Raw genomic sequence first — 14,040 nt, 5'->3', positions numbered from 1 at the left:
GAGCTGCTCCTCCAGCAGCCTCCTTCTTTATCTGTTTTACCTGGCAAGGATTTAAAGTCTCAAAACTGGGATAGAGCAGTTGGGTGAGAAAGAATTTTGCCTACTGAACATCTGTGGCAATTTTAAGTCACAAGTCACATTAATTTATGGTGCCTCTTCCAGTGTTTGCTGAAGACTGGACAAGTTCTGTACAGTGTGACTTACCTCCTAGAGAGTATTTTTTAAATAAACAGGTATCATAATTGGCTTTATGACAAGAATTAATGTATACTAAGTTCTTAAAGAAAATGTCTGAATTCAAAAGCAGACCACAGGGCCTTACCACCATGCATAGTCAGAATTAGTTTATTAGCACTGTTTTTGAAACAAATATATTCAGGTACTTAAACACATTTTAATTAATGTTTTCTAAATTTAATATATTACCATATATTACATAATGCACTGAATATTCAGTAAATGAATAATAAAACCAAAGTGCAGAGAAAAATAGCAAGATCAGTTTTAGGTTATCAAGAAGGCCAAAATCACATTAGCAGCATAAGGACAGCAAGTTGTAAATGACTAACATTAAACATGTCATTCTATCACTGCTACGTGCATGCTAGTACAAATGATCCCACTGTGAACTGCTTCCACTTATCCAGAAAAGAAAGTAGCTCTTACCTTACATTGCAATTTCATGATCCTTCATTTCCTACCTTTCAGGCCTGATCCTGCAGTCCCTACTCAGCAAAACTTCCAACACACTCTGTCAGATTAGTTTTGTAGTTCTTCTTTAAGCTACACAAAGCCCATTGGCTGTCTCCAAACATCTGAATAGTAAATGACTAGAATCTAATTTCTAAAAATTTAGAAATTCTAAAAATATTTGTAACAGAAAATAATGTAATTACATTCAGACCTAAGTGTACTAGGGCCAAACCCAGGAACAGATCGAGACAGAAGCCAGGACAGCAAGGCTGGCCTCTGTGGAGTTAGGCACTTTCCTGATTAGCCAGTCACTTTTAGGATCACAGTTTTGGATGTAGACATCTCCAGTCTCTTTAAATACTGTTTTGAGCACCTGCATCCTGGTTTTGGATCTGGCCTTTTTTTATACTCGAGTACATGATGTATCACATTAATGTTATGCAAAGACAATAACAGGAGTGATCCTAAAGTGGAACAAAATGATAATACAACATGATATCATAGCCAAGCCTAGAAGAAGCTATTGTTCTTTTCTGTGCTTGGGTTAGGCACATTTGTTTTAACAGCTTTTAACACTGTATCCCATTTACTATTCTTGTGCTCTAACTGCCTTTTCCTAAACTTGTGTTGAAATAAATCATTGCTGTCTTCATCCTCAGCCTCTGATACTATCTCCATTTTTTGGATAATCAGTTTAATGAGGTCATGTTGCTTTTCCAACAATGTTGATATATCTTTGAGCCTAAAAAGCAAACAAACAAACACACACACATCAGGCTTTGTCAGTTGATTTCAAAGGACATTTAAGTAATTAAAATTAGAGATGCAAAAATTGACAGTTCTTCACCCTTCTGACAGTACTTAACTAAACCCTTCTGCTAACAAAGACTATTATTTAGAATTCATTTAATTCTTTAAGCTGAAGTACTTCTCCATGTTACAGGAAATAGGATTAAAGAACAAATCTGCGGTTCTTTTGAAAAGTAACTTAATACATAGTTAAGATAGAAGCAACTTCACTCTTAAAATAAAGTTGTTGACTGCTCTATCCAAAGTTTTTCCTATTAACCTATTTCCTTGTCTGACAAGAAAAAGGCCAGAGTCACAGTGGCAATAAAGAAACCAAAAACATTTAGTGGAATTCACACCTATTTTTACAGCATATGAAAAATACTGATGAGGCACTCACTGATTTTTTTCAAAGTGCTATCCAAAGTGCAATTGATGCAATTAAGTAGTTAAGTTAGCATCAAACATACGGAACACAGTATCTGTTGTCTTTAAGGAAAAAGGGAAATAAAGGCAAATTGTGACTAGAAACTGTCTTTATTAAACTACCAAAGAGGCATTTAAGAATCTACTTTTCTGAATGTCTAGACTCACAAAATTACAACAAGAAATCTGGTGGGACTGAAAAGGTTCTTTGTGAAGAACAGTTGAGGGGCTTTAGACGTAGTTAGGCTTTTCGTTCCTTTGGGCTTTTTTGTTTTTTTTTTTTTTAAACAAGAAATGGTAATTCATCTTAACATATCTGAAAATCACAAGAATTAAAATGCAAAGTGAGAGAAAACCCTGCCCCAAACCAAAATGCAAAAATACACACACCCAACACTGACACTAGCTCCAGTAGTAGCTGAACTCTGTTTTGACCTCTGATAAAAACACATTGGCAATGCAGTAAGAGTTTTTAGTCAATATTTTCAGAGTAGTAAAAATGACTTTCCCTAATGATATGGTCACAAGTTATTCTATTGCAAATAATTTTATAAAATGATAGTTTTCTTCCTTCTCTGCAGGAAAAAAAATCCCCACCAAGGAAGAGTCTGTTTTATGCTGTTTTATATGATAATGATGTAGTATGTATCTGAAGAAAGTCCATGATTTGCCTATATCTGTAGGTTGTAGTCTCACCATGCTTCAACTCTTGATGAGTTTTTCATGCAAAAAAAAAATACTCAATCTGAATCTGTGCAGACAGACAAAAATTTGGTAGATTTAAAAAAAAAAGGGAAAGGAAAAAAATGGAGAGAAAACAAGTGCAGGGGAAAGTGAGACTGAGTGAGAATATATTTTTCTAGTTGTATATTCATAGTAAGCTTTTTTGAAACCATTCTTATGGATATGTTGGTATTACAAGTAAATCAAGAAAGTGCAAAGAATTCCTTCCAAGGCTTTGGAAAACATGCTTTGTTCAAGAGAGAATCAACACCAATCAATTTTGGGGGAAACAATCTGAATCTGATTTACCCAGTGGAAAGTCAGTAACAGATTGTGTATATTTGCAAACCAACTGGAATTATATCACTTGGGAGTTCTGAATAACCCTTGAAAACCTCCATTTGCAACTCTCTAAAATGAAAATCCATCTTCCCCTTTACTTCAGATTACTTTAATGAGCAACAAGCTGTGCTGGCTTGGGCTGGGGACATGGAATTTTACTTTTTAGATACAGTATGGAGCTTTAAAATACCTTTAAAAATAGGAGTATATTTGTAATATTGGTTCTACTTATTTTTACAACTGTAAAATACCACAAAAATACCTGTATTTCTGCTTCAGAACCTCCAATTCTAGTGTTGTATCAGGGCTCTGTGCATATGTGGTAGAGTCCTCACACCCAAAGCAATACTGGAACACGCTCTAAACAAAACAGGGAACCAAACTTAAATAGGTCCTATAGTCTGACAACAGATTAAATATGTGAACAGTAAGTCTTCACACAGTGTTAACATTTTAAAGATTTTCTGTTATGGTGTTATTTGCTTATACAATAAAACGTTTGTTTTATAAGAAAATTCATTCTATCAACAACAGCTCAAATAAAATAAAAAAAGCCAAAAGGGAGTAATTGTACTTTTTATGTGAACATCTTTTGTAGCTTGTCTTAATAAAATTACAGTGCACTGAGTACTCAAACACTAATTTTATCGGAATACAGCTGCACTCAAACTGATTTATCATTTTCACCGACCTTAGTCAAGGTCTAATCACAATTCCCTTGATGTCAGTTAGTAACACAATGTCCTTAGAATGTGTGCACAAAGTCAATCATATCCCTTTTTGGTAAGAATCCTTCTATCTAACGTTCACCACCTTACCATAAATCCACAGTATCTCGGCCTGTTGGGATATACAGTGATTGATTCCTGGTCCACCCGACTTAAGAACCAAAATGGCAGCTTCTTCTCCAAGTTGGTATGAAGATTAACCTAAATGGGGTTTTGCATTCAGAATGAGATATGTAGTCTTAAGATAAATACACATTATATGTGAAAATAACCATCATGCCATTATATTCAATGCACTAGTACTACCCCACATTGCAAACAGTGATATAACATCTGAATAGTCCAGCCCAGACACTAAAACTACATTGTCATAACCAGTATTGAGTATCTTAGCAGAATTAATTTCTCCACATAGATGTGCACTCTTTTTTACTAATAAGAATTTAGTACAGCAGAATGAATTTAGTACTCTTTTGATTTTTGTCTACCTTTTTTCCACTGCATAAGTTCTCTACTAAAAGAAAACTGCCATTTCAGGCTTTGCAGTGACTGATTCTGAGATTCTGGCTTTGGAAAAACTCAGAATTGCTTGAACTGATGGTCGAAAAATTCCTTAAAAATGCATTTACTTGTACACTTCCTTGGCAATGACTCATATGAGTGAAAATGAGATTCACAATAAGATGCCATGTTCAAATTTGCCAAATCTGCTTTACAGATATCCTAAGGTAGTTGGGAATCAACTAATTATCTAAAAGGCGTTGTAGCAATGCTATGTACTTCCAACATTTGATGCTTTCATGCTCTGTTACTCACCTGCATTGCGATCCTTTTGAGTGCAGCATATTTTTGTACTTCAGCAATATCACCAACAGCCAAACCAATCTAGAAGAAATAGTTAATCATCTATTTTTTTATAGTCTGTTATTTCAATTGTATTTCTCATTCACACTTAAATAAAAAAAATATTCTAGAGAGTTAAATTATTTTTTCACTTGAATTTGGAAACATTTTTTATATATTTGGAAAATATGCATCAATAAATGTAGAGAGTGCTTTTACTGACAACAGTCTGTTGGTAAGGCACTGAAATGCTACTTTTGCAAAGAATAACATCCCTTCTTTTGCATTCTTCCTTACTGCTGTAATGTTAATAAACTGGTTGATCTCTTGATTAAGTAGGATTAATGAAGTTTAAAAAACATGAGGCGTTTGACTTTTATTGCTCAGCTCAAGTGAAAATGTGATTTCCTAAATAAAAATTATATTCAATGGAACATGGCTGAAAATATATATTACATATTTTCCCCCCCATTCACCATTGTTGTGTTTTCTGATTCTTAACTTTCAGGTCAGGTTTGTTAGTTAGTTCTATCACTACTTCTGATTGCTGTTTTGTGTGCAGTGAAGATTTGAGTTTGGGCTTTTTGGGCTTTATTTTTTTAATTTAAATTAGTGTTAAGCTATGATACAACAAGGGATTGAACAAAAATCATTGTTCCTCAATTTTCCTTATCAAAACCTCAGAACAATACACTGCAGCTCTAATTCAAATTCTATCACCTAAATAGATACAAAATACTCCTGAAGGAGTGGGGTGTAGGAAAACACTCAGAGCAGTACACTGGATGGAAAACAAGTGCAGAGAACAGGGACATTTTAATATGTTACTGAAAATATCTGTTAAATAATGAGTGGTTGTCACTTATTGAAGTAACTCTTTACACTAGAACTCTACATACTCATGTTTAACCACTTTTGTATATTAATAGATAGCTTATACTTACTAGCAAGTTCATAAGAAGGATTGGAATAAGCAAGGTAAATATAATGAGAACTGTGTAACTCAGGAATGGATATGGCAATTCACTGCTTAGTAAAGGATCCAGGAATGCATCATGGTAATTTATGTCCCCCAGCATCATTGCAAATGTCTTCATTACGGAAAGCAGAGGTGTGCTGTAGGTTTGCTGCAAAAAGAAACATCAAAATAAAGAAAAAACCCAACTGATGGAATTTGTAAATGAAGTCTTGAGATGCTTTAGTCAAAGATAACATTTATAATGATAAAAACTTAACTAGAGTATTGAACTAACCTGTGAACCCAAAAGGACAAAGAAACTCAGCCCAAAGGCCAGTATCAGGAAAAAGAAAACCACAGCAATCCGAATCAAAGTCCTCAAAATTTCCCAGAACATCACAACATAGATTCCATAGTTCTCAAATCTAGGCAATAAGTAAACAAAAAAGATATAGAATCAGTCATAGAATCATTTCGTTTGGAAAAGACTTCTAAGATAATCAACTCCAACCATTAATGTGGCACAGCCAAGTCTACCCCTAAAGCATTAAATATTGAAGTTTGAGTCCATTTCAGTTATTTCTGTAAGGCAGTAAGTAACTCTGATTTTCTTCTGTGGAAAGAGACACTGCCTCTCTGAGACATTCTGTGATGGTAACAAACCCGTTTCTACTTTCACATCCAAAAGAGTGCAAGTGATCCAACACCCAGCAACTCTAACCTGCATAATCTTATACTTTAATGCACAAGAACAATTTTCAAGATTGTATATTTCATGGATCACATTTATTCCCTCCATAGGCATAGGCAGCACAGTATTGTACCACTGCTGCATTCAGAATAAAAACATTAGCAAACTATTCAACTTTTTCTGCTTCTCTAAGCAAAGTAGCAACCAGAACAAAGAACAACTGGCACCATTATCCACGTGGCAGCCACACATCTGATTTAAAAGATTTCACTTTTTTACAAGATGTGAAACAAATGACATAATGTAGTTTTAGTATGATACAAAGAATGGAAAACAAACAAAAAGAAACACACTGTTCAGGAAGAGAAGGAGAATAGCATAATTTTAAGACACCTGTGTTTCCAACAACTGTTGGCAATCTGCTGTTGGCAAGCCTCTCCTATTCTTGGTTGACACAAAAACTAAATATCAAAACAGGAATTACCATAAAGCAGATTAAATTACTTTCTCTTCCAAACCTGAACTTGTGAATTTATGTCCTCTCTCAAATCCATGGACCAAGAGATTTTTTAAGATCACAGTAGCACTGTGAAAATCCCTGTGGGTGTCTTTCACTCTGAAACATCATGTGCAAGACTGAAAAGGTCAAGCTGGAAATAAAGCAAACTCAATCTTCTCTTACTTATTAGGCATTTATTAGGCAAAATTCAGCTGAACTCAATGGAATCAAAAGTTGCTTTGGGAAAAGAGCCTGAATGAGTTAGAAAAATCATGTGTAGAGTTCTACTGCAGCACATTTGAAATAATAGTCAGGCCAGGAAGGCATTTTATCCAACAGCAGAAGAAAGGCTGTGTAATCATCTGTTTACTTTTTCCTGTCGAGGTTCAGCCCCCCTTTTGCCCGGAGCAGACAGGACACACCCATTCATTGGTCACCTGAGATCAGACACGGGGGTGGGGGAGGTGGGCACAAGGTTTGCAGCAGAGGCAAGACCATAAAGGTGCTCTCTTTGACATTAACTCTGTTTACAAACTGTGTCCTTAAACATCCCTACTACAGTAAAACAACCCTGAAATCAACCAGCAAATGTTGTGTTTGTCTGTCTGCAAGACTTCATGGGGGTGATAGTGCATATATACAATAAGAATTGGAAGAACATGGATGCAGTGTTACCACATGCAGTCCAGCTCAGACACAAATGTGTTTAATTTATTAGTCCTAAGCACTACACTCACACTATTTTTTCCTCCACCCAGCTCTCCTGCAGTTCATAACTCTGGGACACTATTGTACCAGTGACAAGATTTAAGATAATTAAGGGCAATAAACAGACATGATGTCAACTGAAGAAATTTACAATTCCATCAATTGTAATTCTTTTACAGGACACTACAGCATAAAGGCAGACATGGCAATTTAATATGGGAAGTGATAAAGGAATTTACCTTCTTCCAGGTATTACTCATAATACCTGACTTCCTTTAATTCATATCCTTCTGGGTTCTTTTAAAATCAAAGTCCATACAGTGTAGTGAAAGATGATTTTTAAAAAGATAAAATTCAGCATGGCTGTGCTTAATTAACATTAAAATAAATATTGTTATTTCTCTAGTTGCTATAACATATGTTGCGATGCTCTACATGAAGAACACTGAAAATTACTTTACAGCTCATCAGAGATAAAAAAATCCTATGATCCTAATCTGGAAACTTGTATAGTTTGAAAAAAATAAAAATACAAAATGGGACTCTCAAACTTGATCAGTCACAATTTAGGATATGTAAAATATCTGAAAATATTAAAATATTTTATTGTAAAGCCTGTAAAAATTTTTACCTTTGAAGATAAAGCAAGAAGTTCATCCAAGACAAGTACACAGCAATTGCTCCACATTCCCACTGCAAATGAGCTGGTGTATTAATAAATAAAGAAGACACAAAAATTATGCTTGTAGTATAAATGGTCCAGTCCAGTAGATTGGAGTAATCCAACAAATATTTCAATTTCTAGGATTTAAGAGAGAAAGGTTAATATTTACAAGTCATCCATCATTAAAACACTGAGTTCAATACACTATGTAAATTGACTATTTAAAATCAGTTTTAATCATTAGACATACATATTAAAAAGTATAAATTGACATTTGACTTCTAATCAGGAAAAAGTCAGATTAATTCCAATACCATACAAACTGCCATGCAAGTATACTGTCTGATTAATGTTATTAATGTTATTAATGTTATTTCTCTCTGTACTAACCTGCTGAATCAGCTGAAATATTTCTTTGCAGATGCCCAGTAAACTCATAATTAAAACTAAACACATACACACCCTTGTGAAGTATGAGTCCTGAAACAAAAATCAGAGCACAAAAGAAATTAGAAATTATTAAAGAAATGTTCATTTGATCTCTACCTATTATATATACATTATATTGCCTGTTACCTGTATCATATACTTATTACTATCTATATTCTGTTTAATTAATATTTATTGTGAAATCCATGTTCTGGGTTGGGCTGTATATGTAATTTTCATTATTTTTTCATATATCAGGAAATCTTCATGAACCTTTGATATCCCTTGAGTTTATTTTATTTCATATTTCTACTGGCATATCCTTTCTGAGTTCCTGTTTCAGTTTTATTCTTTTTCTCTCATGTGACTCTTTTTTCTTCAATATTAAACAAACATTATTCACTTCAGGGAAAAAACTGAAGTAACCATGTACCAAATATAAATTTCTCAGAAAAAAATAAGAAATGAGAACTGAAAATTATCTAACAGCAGAGGTTGCTGCTGAATGTTTAGAAATATATACTTCAATTTTATTCCATAGAGTTGCTAGATCATAAATTAACCTAGACATTATTTAAGTAATCATACCTTTTTACTGTAAAAATCTTAAACAAATTGTAACTACTAATACAAGTACCTCATATTCTAATGGTCTTGCTTCATAGAGCTCTGTTCCATTCAAAGGTCTTCCTGGTTGTATGTGAGTGACCAGAAGAGTCAGTGGGATGAGACCAAGAGAATATATGCCTAAATTCATTAAATGTGCTCGAAACCCATAGGCCATCCTTGAAAGTGAAAATATTAAAGTTACAACACTTTTCAAACTTAGAAGAGCATGTAACAGTCAATAATGTCTTCAAGGCAAGGAAATAGATGTTTCTTAAAATGTCCCTTTGTGATGAGTGTGTTCATGACTTACGTGGACAAAAGTGTATTTACCACTCTGAAATAATGTTCCTTTCCCTTTTATTTGGCAACCTTATTATATATTTTATAACAAAGAGGAAACAAAGATAGTAGCTGCCTTTGTTGTAAATATCAAAAAATCTCTACTAAATATTAAATTGTACTTTATGGAAAAGACATTTGCTCAATCAACTCCATGAACATGCCCATTTTAATAAACAACTTTCAGGCAAAAAGTCTTTATCTTGACATGCAGTATTATATTTTATATGCACTAAAATAGACCAACCATTTCATAAGCAAATATTCTTTACACACAGGATGGCTGAGTAGCTCCATACGATTGTGGCGCACCATGGCCTGCAAAACACAAATACAGAAGGGTCAAACAATTCACCTAGGCAAGCAAAGTGCTTACAAAACCGGCTAGGCCACCTTTTTTACCTGATTATAGCCTAATGAAAAGTAAAATATGTGTAAGATATTGCAAAGTTCGTTTGATTAAGCACTCTGGCCCAAACCCATCACTATCTTGCCCTGTCTGCCTGCTAAGGCATTCAGCTTCTCTGCTGGGGCTCTGTTAATCTAGATCAAGCTTCAGAAATTATACAGACAATTTTCAACTATACCTGTGAGACCAAAGTTTTACATTTAATGAGAAAACTTTTTATTTATTTATTATTAGACAGTACAACAACTAATTGCTGCCAGAATCCCAAAAAGCAAACATATTAAGCCAGAAAGTTTGTTACATAAACATTTTCTGACAAAGAATGAGGGAACAGATTGACAACGCAAAAAACTAGCAAATTTCATTCAGGCATTATAAATATTTTGCAATTACCATATGAAACAAATCAGATTGTCAGGTTTCTCAGTGCCTTACATTCCAGTGTACAGTCAGTACAATGACTGGAGTGAGGTTTTCTTAGATGTACTACCTGCACATACAGCACAATATCTTGAGCATTCATAGTTTTATCTAAACCTTAAAGAAATTTTACTTATTACCTAGAACTTAATTTCAATATACTTTCAATATACAGAGTTATGGGCTTTGGAGAAGAAATATTAGGATGAAAAATTCAAGCCTCTTCATTTTATCTAAACCAAGACAGCAGGCAATGATGTCAGAGTAAAACTTACATTTAAAGTGGTGAGTGGTTCATAGAAAATATCTTCACCATCCTTTACTTTCTTGTTAAGCGTCAAGGGACACTGAAGATATCTGAAGTTGTATTCAATCTGTAAAATACACCAGAAGTTAAATATAATGCAAATGATTTTCTCAGTCTTAGATGATATTCTTAATACAAAAAAGTCTATCTTTCAGAGAGCATATTGTGTCAAGGTACTCAGAATCAAGATGCATATTCATTGTTAGCTGAATGCATGCCATCAAGATACACATCTGTGACTGCAAGGTGTCTAAATGAACAGCCATTTTGAATTGTAAAATAAGAAGTGCACATTTCTTGCTAAAATATTACAATTAAGAAAGATAATTTTCATAACCGTGATTTTTTTCACTGCCAACTTTAAAGAAAAGCTTGTCTTTAAAAGTTATATGGCTTTGATAATACAATATAAAGAAAATGCACAATAGCAAAAAATTTACAAGTTTTCTGTTAATGATGTGGACACGGTCGAATATAATCATTGAAAAGGTGGTTTTCAATATGGTTTCAAAGGTAACATAACTGAAGAACATTCATGTCTCCCTAGCATTAAAAGCAATCTACTGCTTAAGATTTTGGACAAGTATTTACAAAAGAAAGAAACATGTTGAACTCTAAATCATTGATGACAATTGCACTACTTATTATAAGCATACTTTAAATATGCATAAATAGCTATTACATGTCTTCTCTCACTGGTATTTTGAAATACCCATAACCTCTGATACTCAGCTTGATTGCAAAAATTAACACAGCAAAGATACAGTTTATGGATTGTAGAAGTTGAATGTCACACTTATTAAAATATGTAAGCATGAAGACTATAGAAACTGAACTTCAAACAATTTACAGTCCAAATAATAAAATAAGATGTCTCCTGTGTGCTGTGTTAAGATCTGAGATTCATCTACAACAGTACCATATATATATATATATATATATATATATATATGAGCTTGACAAGTACATTAAAGTATACTTGTTTTGTACTTTCCCAGACTTTTTCATCTACTTACATAGAAGTCTCGACTTGTCTTTTCCTCTGAAGACTCAATTATGCAGTTGTCCAACACCAGCTTTGCAGAGGAACAGAAAAGTGAATTAAGGTAAAATAGGCAACGTTCAACAGAAAGGAAATGTTTAGACCAGAAGAAAATGGCTGTCAAATACAAGGATCAGCTAACAGAAGTTATGACTCAGTCAGCTTTTCTGATGTTTGTTTTGGAGACATAAAATTCTAGAGTTTTCATGTAGGAGTTAAAAATAAATGCAGTTTACAAGGCTATATGCCAGTTTACCAGTATCAGGTGTGAATAGTTTACGAATACATGTGTAGTAATTACAGATCCTCTGAACAGACACAGAGTTCTCCCAAGATTTTAGAAGCTGTGGGAAACTTAGGGGAAAGAATTCAAACAACTATTATCTCTCTTTCTGTAACCACTGTTAATAGACATAGTTCTCCAGAGTGTGCTGTTCATAGTTCACCAGTAGTGTGAGAGAAGATTCCTAAAAGCCAATTAGGTCTCAGGTCCACCATTGTCTCTATAAGAACTACAGATTTGTAATAATAAAGTGCCTTTTCATGCCTTCTGATGATAGAGTCTCTGTATCACCTTTGCCTGTCCCCAGTACCCCTTCAGTTATGTACATTAGTACCATTTGCTATTTTAATTTAAAAAACATTTCTGTTGTGCCATTTTGCAGTTAACTAAGAGAGTGAAACTATTTCAGATGATTTTGAGCCCAATTCACTTATGACTCTCATTACATTCATACATCATTTTAATGTTACTTTCATAACTCCATTGATCTCAGGAAGCTAGGAACTTTTCTAATACTGAAGAACTTAAACTGGACAAACTGAGACTATTACAAAAATACTATTAAATAATTTTGTGAACTTATTTCTATTTTTATAATAATACATATTAGAGAGCGCAGCAAACAGAAAAATGAATGCAGCACAACAAAGGTTATTTTGTGAAGTAGTTTCTTTAACATGTGCAGAAAACTTACTTTAAATGAATCAGGAAGATACTCAACCATTTCCAGCAAAGGACACTTATTGGCACTGGAAGAATGAGAGAAAGTCACAACAGCTTCTTCCCATCTACAAAAAATTAATTCAGATAATAGAAAATTAATTAATTAAATCTGCTTTAAATTAACTACTTTTAGATTATTTGAGTTTCATTTAAAATATTGAAAAGCATAACATATAATGTGCTAATTTTATGCACTATTAACTGGAAACTAAGCTGCTTGGGGAGTAGCTGAGTAATATTCTGGACACTTCTGTAAGAATGATTCATGTTAAATTCTGTTATCTATTAAACAGAAATGTTTCAACTATGCTAAAGCCTCCTGAAAAAAATATGAAACTGGAACGAATTTTGGAATCTTTGGTTACAAAATTACGCAAATAATAATAAATACAGTAAAATCCTGTCAGTGTTCCTGTAACTCTTACCAAAAGATGTCATCATTAGGCAATGATGCATTGCTTTATTCCAAAAGTGAGGCTTCACTATGCCTTAACCTAAAATATTCTAAATGCTACATTTTAAAATACTTGCAACACTTAAAAGCATGATTTTAAATTAAATCTCTTTAATTATTTTGGTTGTATTCACATTTTGATTAAAATTTTATAGGCATTAAAGCATTATGTGAAAGGTCAAAATGATTTCTGACGGCTTCTACGTGTTTTTTACACACAGAATCCAAATACTCAGTGTAATATGAAAAACAACTTGCCATATGTCTGATGTCCATTAAAATTATGCCATTTTTTATTTGTGCTCATTAGAACAGAACATAACCTCTGGAATTTTAAAATAAGTACTCAGTTTTACTTATTACACAACAGATTTTCAGAACTTAATCTCATTTAAGAAAACCAAAACAAAACACATGGGCGAACAAATTCAAGAAGCATTTCCTCTATACTTTACCTCTTGTGCAAAATGACTGCAGACACCACGTCTTTCCTCCTGTTGTGTATTGCTTCATGGAAAAAAGAAGCTACTGCTTTGTTGAAGAGAATTTTTGCACCATAGTCAAGAAGTAACCTCACTGCTTTTGCATGTCCTTCTCGTGCAGCCAAGTGCAGAGCTGTGTTCTGTGCAGACAAGCAGTACACGAGTAATTTAATAAAAGTACAATTCAGTGCTTTCCACATTGAAAAGCCACATGATTTTCTCAGCTGCAAGTCTCAAATGCTTTCACTGGCAACACAGAACATTAGAATATTGTCAGATTCTGACAGAGATTACAGACGTGTTCTTTATGTCTGCAGCTACACTAGGGCAAAATCTGAAGGGGAAACTCATAGGTAAGAAGAGCCAATTCATTAATATCTTTTAGTTTTGTAATTAATGAACTGCAAGTCACAAAGAGGTAAAAATGATGGCATCTACAGACTGAACACCTGCATGTGATAATCAAGAGGAGAAGCATT

The 14,040-nt window shown here is 33.7% G+C and overlaps 1 protein-coding gene across 1 annotated transcript in view; it reads right to left on the bottom strand.

Annotated features, from left to right (window-relative positions):
* Positions 1-1,203: 1,203 nt before the first annotated feature.
* Positions 1,204-14,040, bottom strand: part of TRPA1 (transient receptor potential cation channel subfamily A member 1) — a gene marked incomplete at both ends in the record, with an annotated part of 30,821 nt that continues 17,984 nt past the window's right edge. Inside the window, 14 exons of the mRNA XM_084205083.1 lie at positions 1,204-1,435; positions 3,236-3,333; positions 3,792-3,902; positions 4,518-4,586; positions 5,489-5,671; positions 5,798-5,927; positions 8,032-8,201; positions 8,455-8,544; positions 9,131-9,278; positions 9,689-9,759; positions 10,546-10,644; positions 11,594-11,653; positions 12,597-12,690; positions 13,535-13,701. Coding sequence (XP_084061209.1) covers positions 1,204-1,435; positions 3,236-3,333; positions 3,792-3,902; positions 4,518-4,586; positions 5,489-5,671; positions 5,798-5,927; positions 8,032-8,201; positions 8,455-8,544; positions 9,131-9,278; positions 9,689-9,759; positions 10,546-10,644; positions 11,594-11,653; positions 12,597-12,690; positions 13,535-13,701 — 1,722 coding nt within the window. The remainder of the gene's footprint in view (positions 1,436-3,235; positions 3,334-3,791; positions 3,903-4,517; positions 4,587-5,488; positions 5,672-5,797; positions 5,928-8,031; positions 8,202-8,454; positions 8,545-9,130; positions 9,279-9,688; positions 9,760-10,545; positions 10,645-11,593; positions 11,654-12,596; positions 12,691-13,534; positions 13,702-14,040) is intronic.

Source organism: Fringilla coelebs (assembly GCF_963513975.1).
Source record: "Fringilla coelebs genome assembly, chromosome: 1".
Classification (NCBI taxonomy): domain Eukaryota; kingdom Metazoa; phylum Chordata; class Aves; order Passeriformes; family Fringillidae; genus Fringilla; species Fringilla coelebs.
The sequence above is the reverse complement of the archived record's forward strand: the minus strand, read 5'-3'. Positions and strand labels throughout refer to the sequence as shown.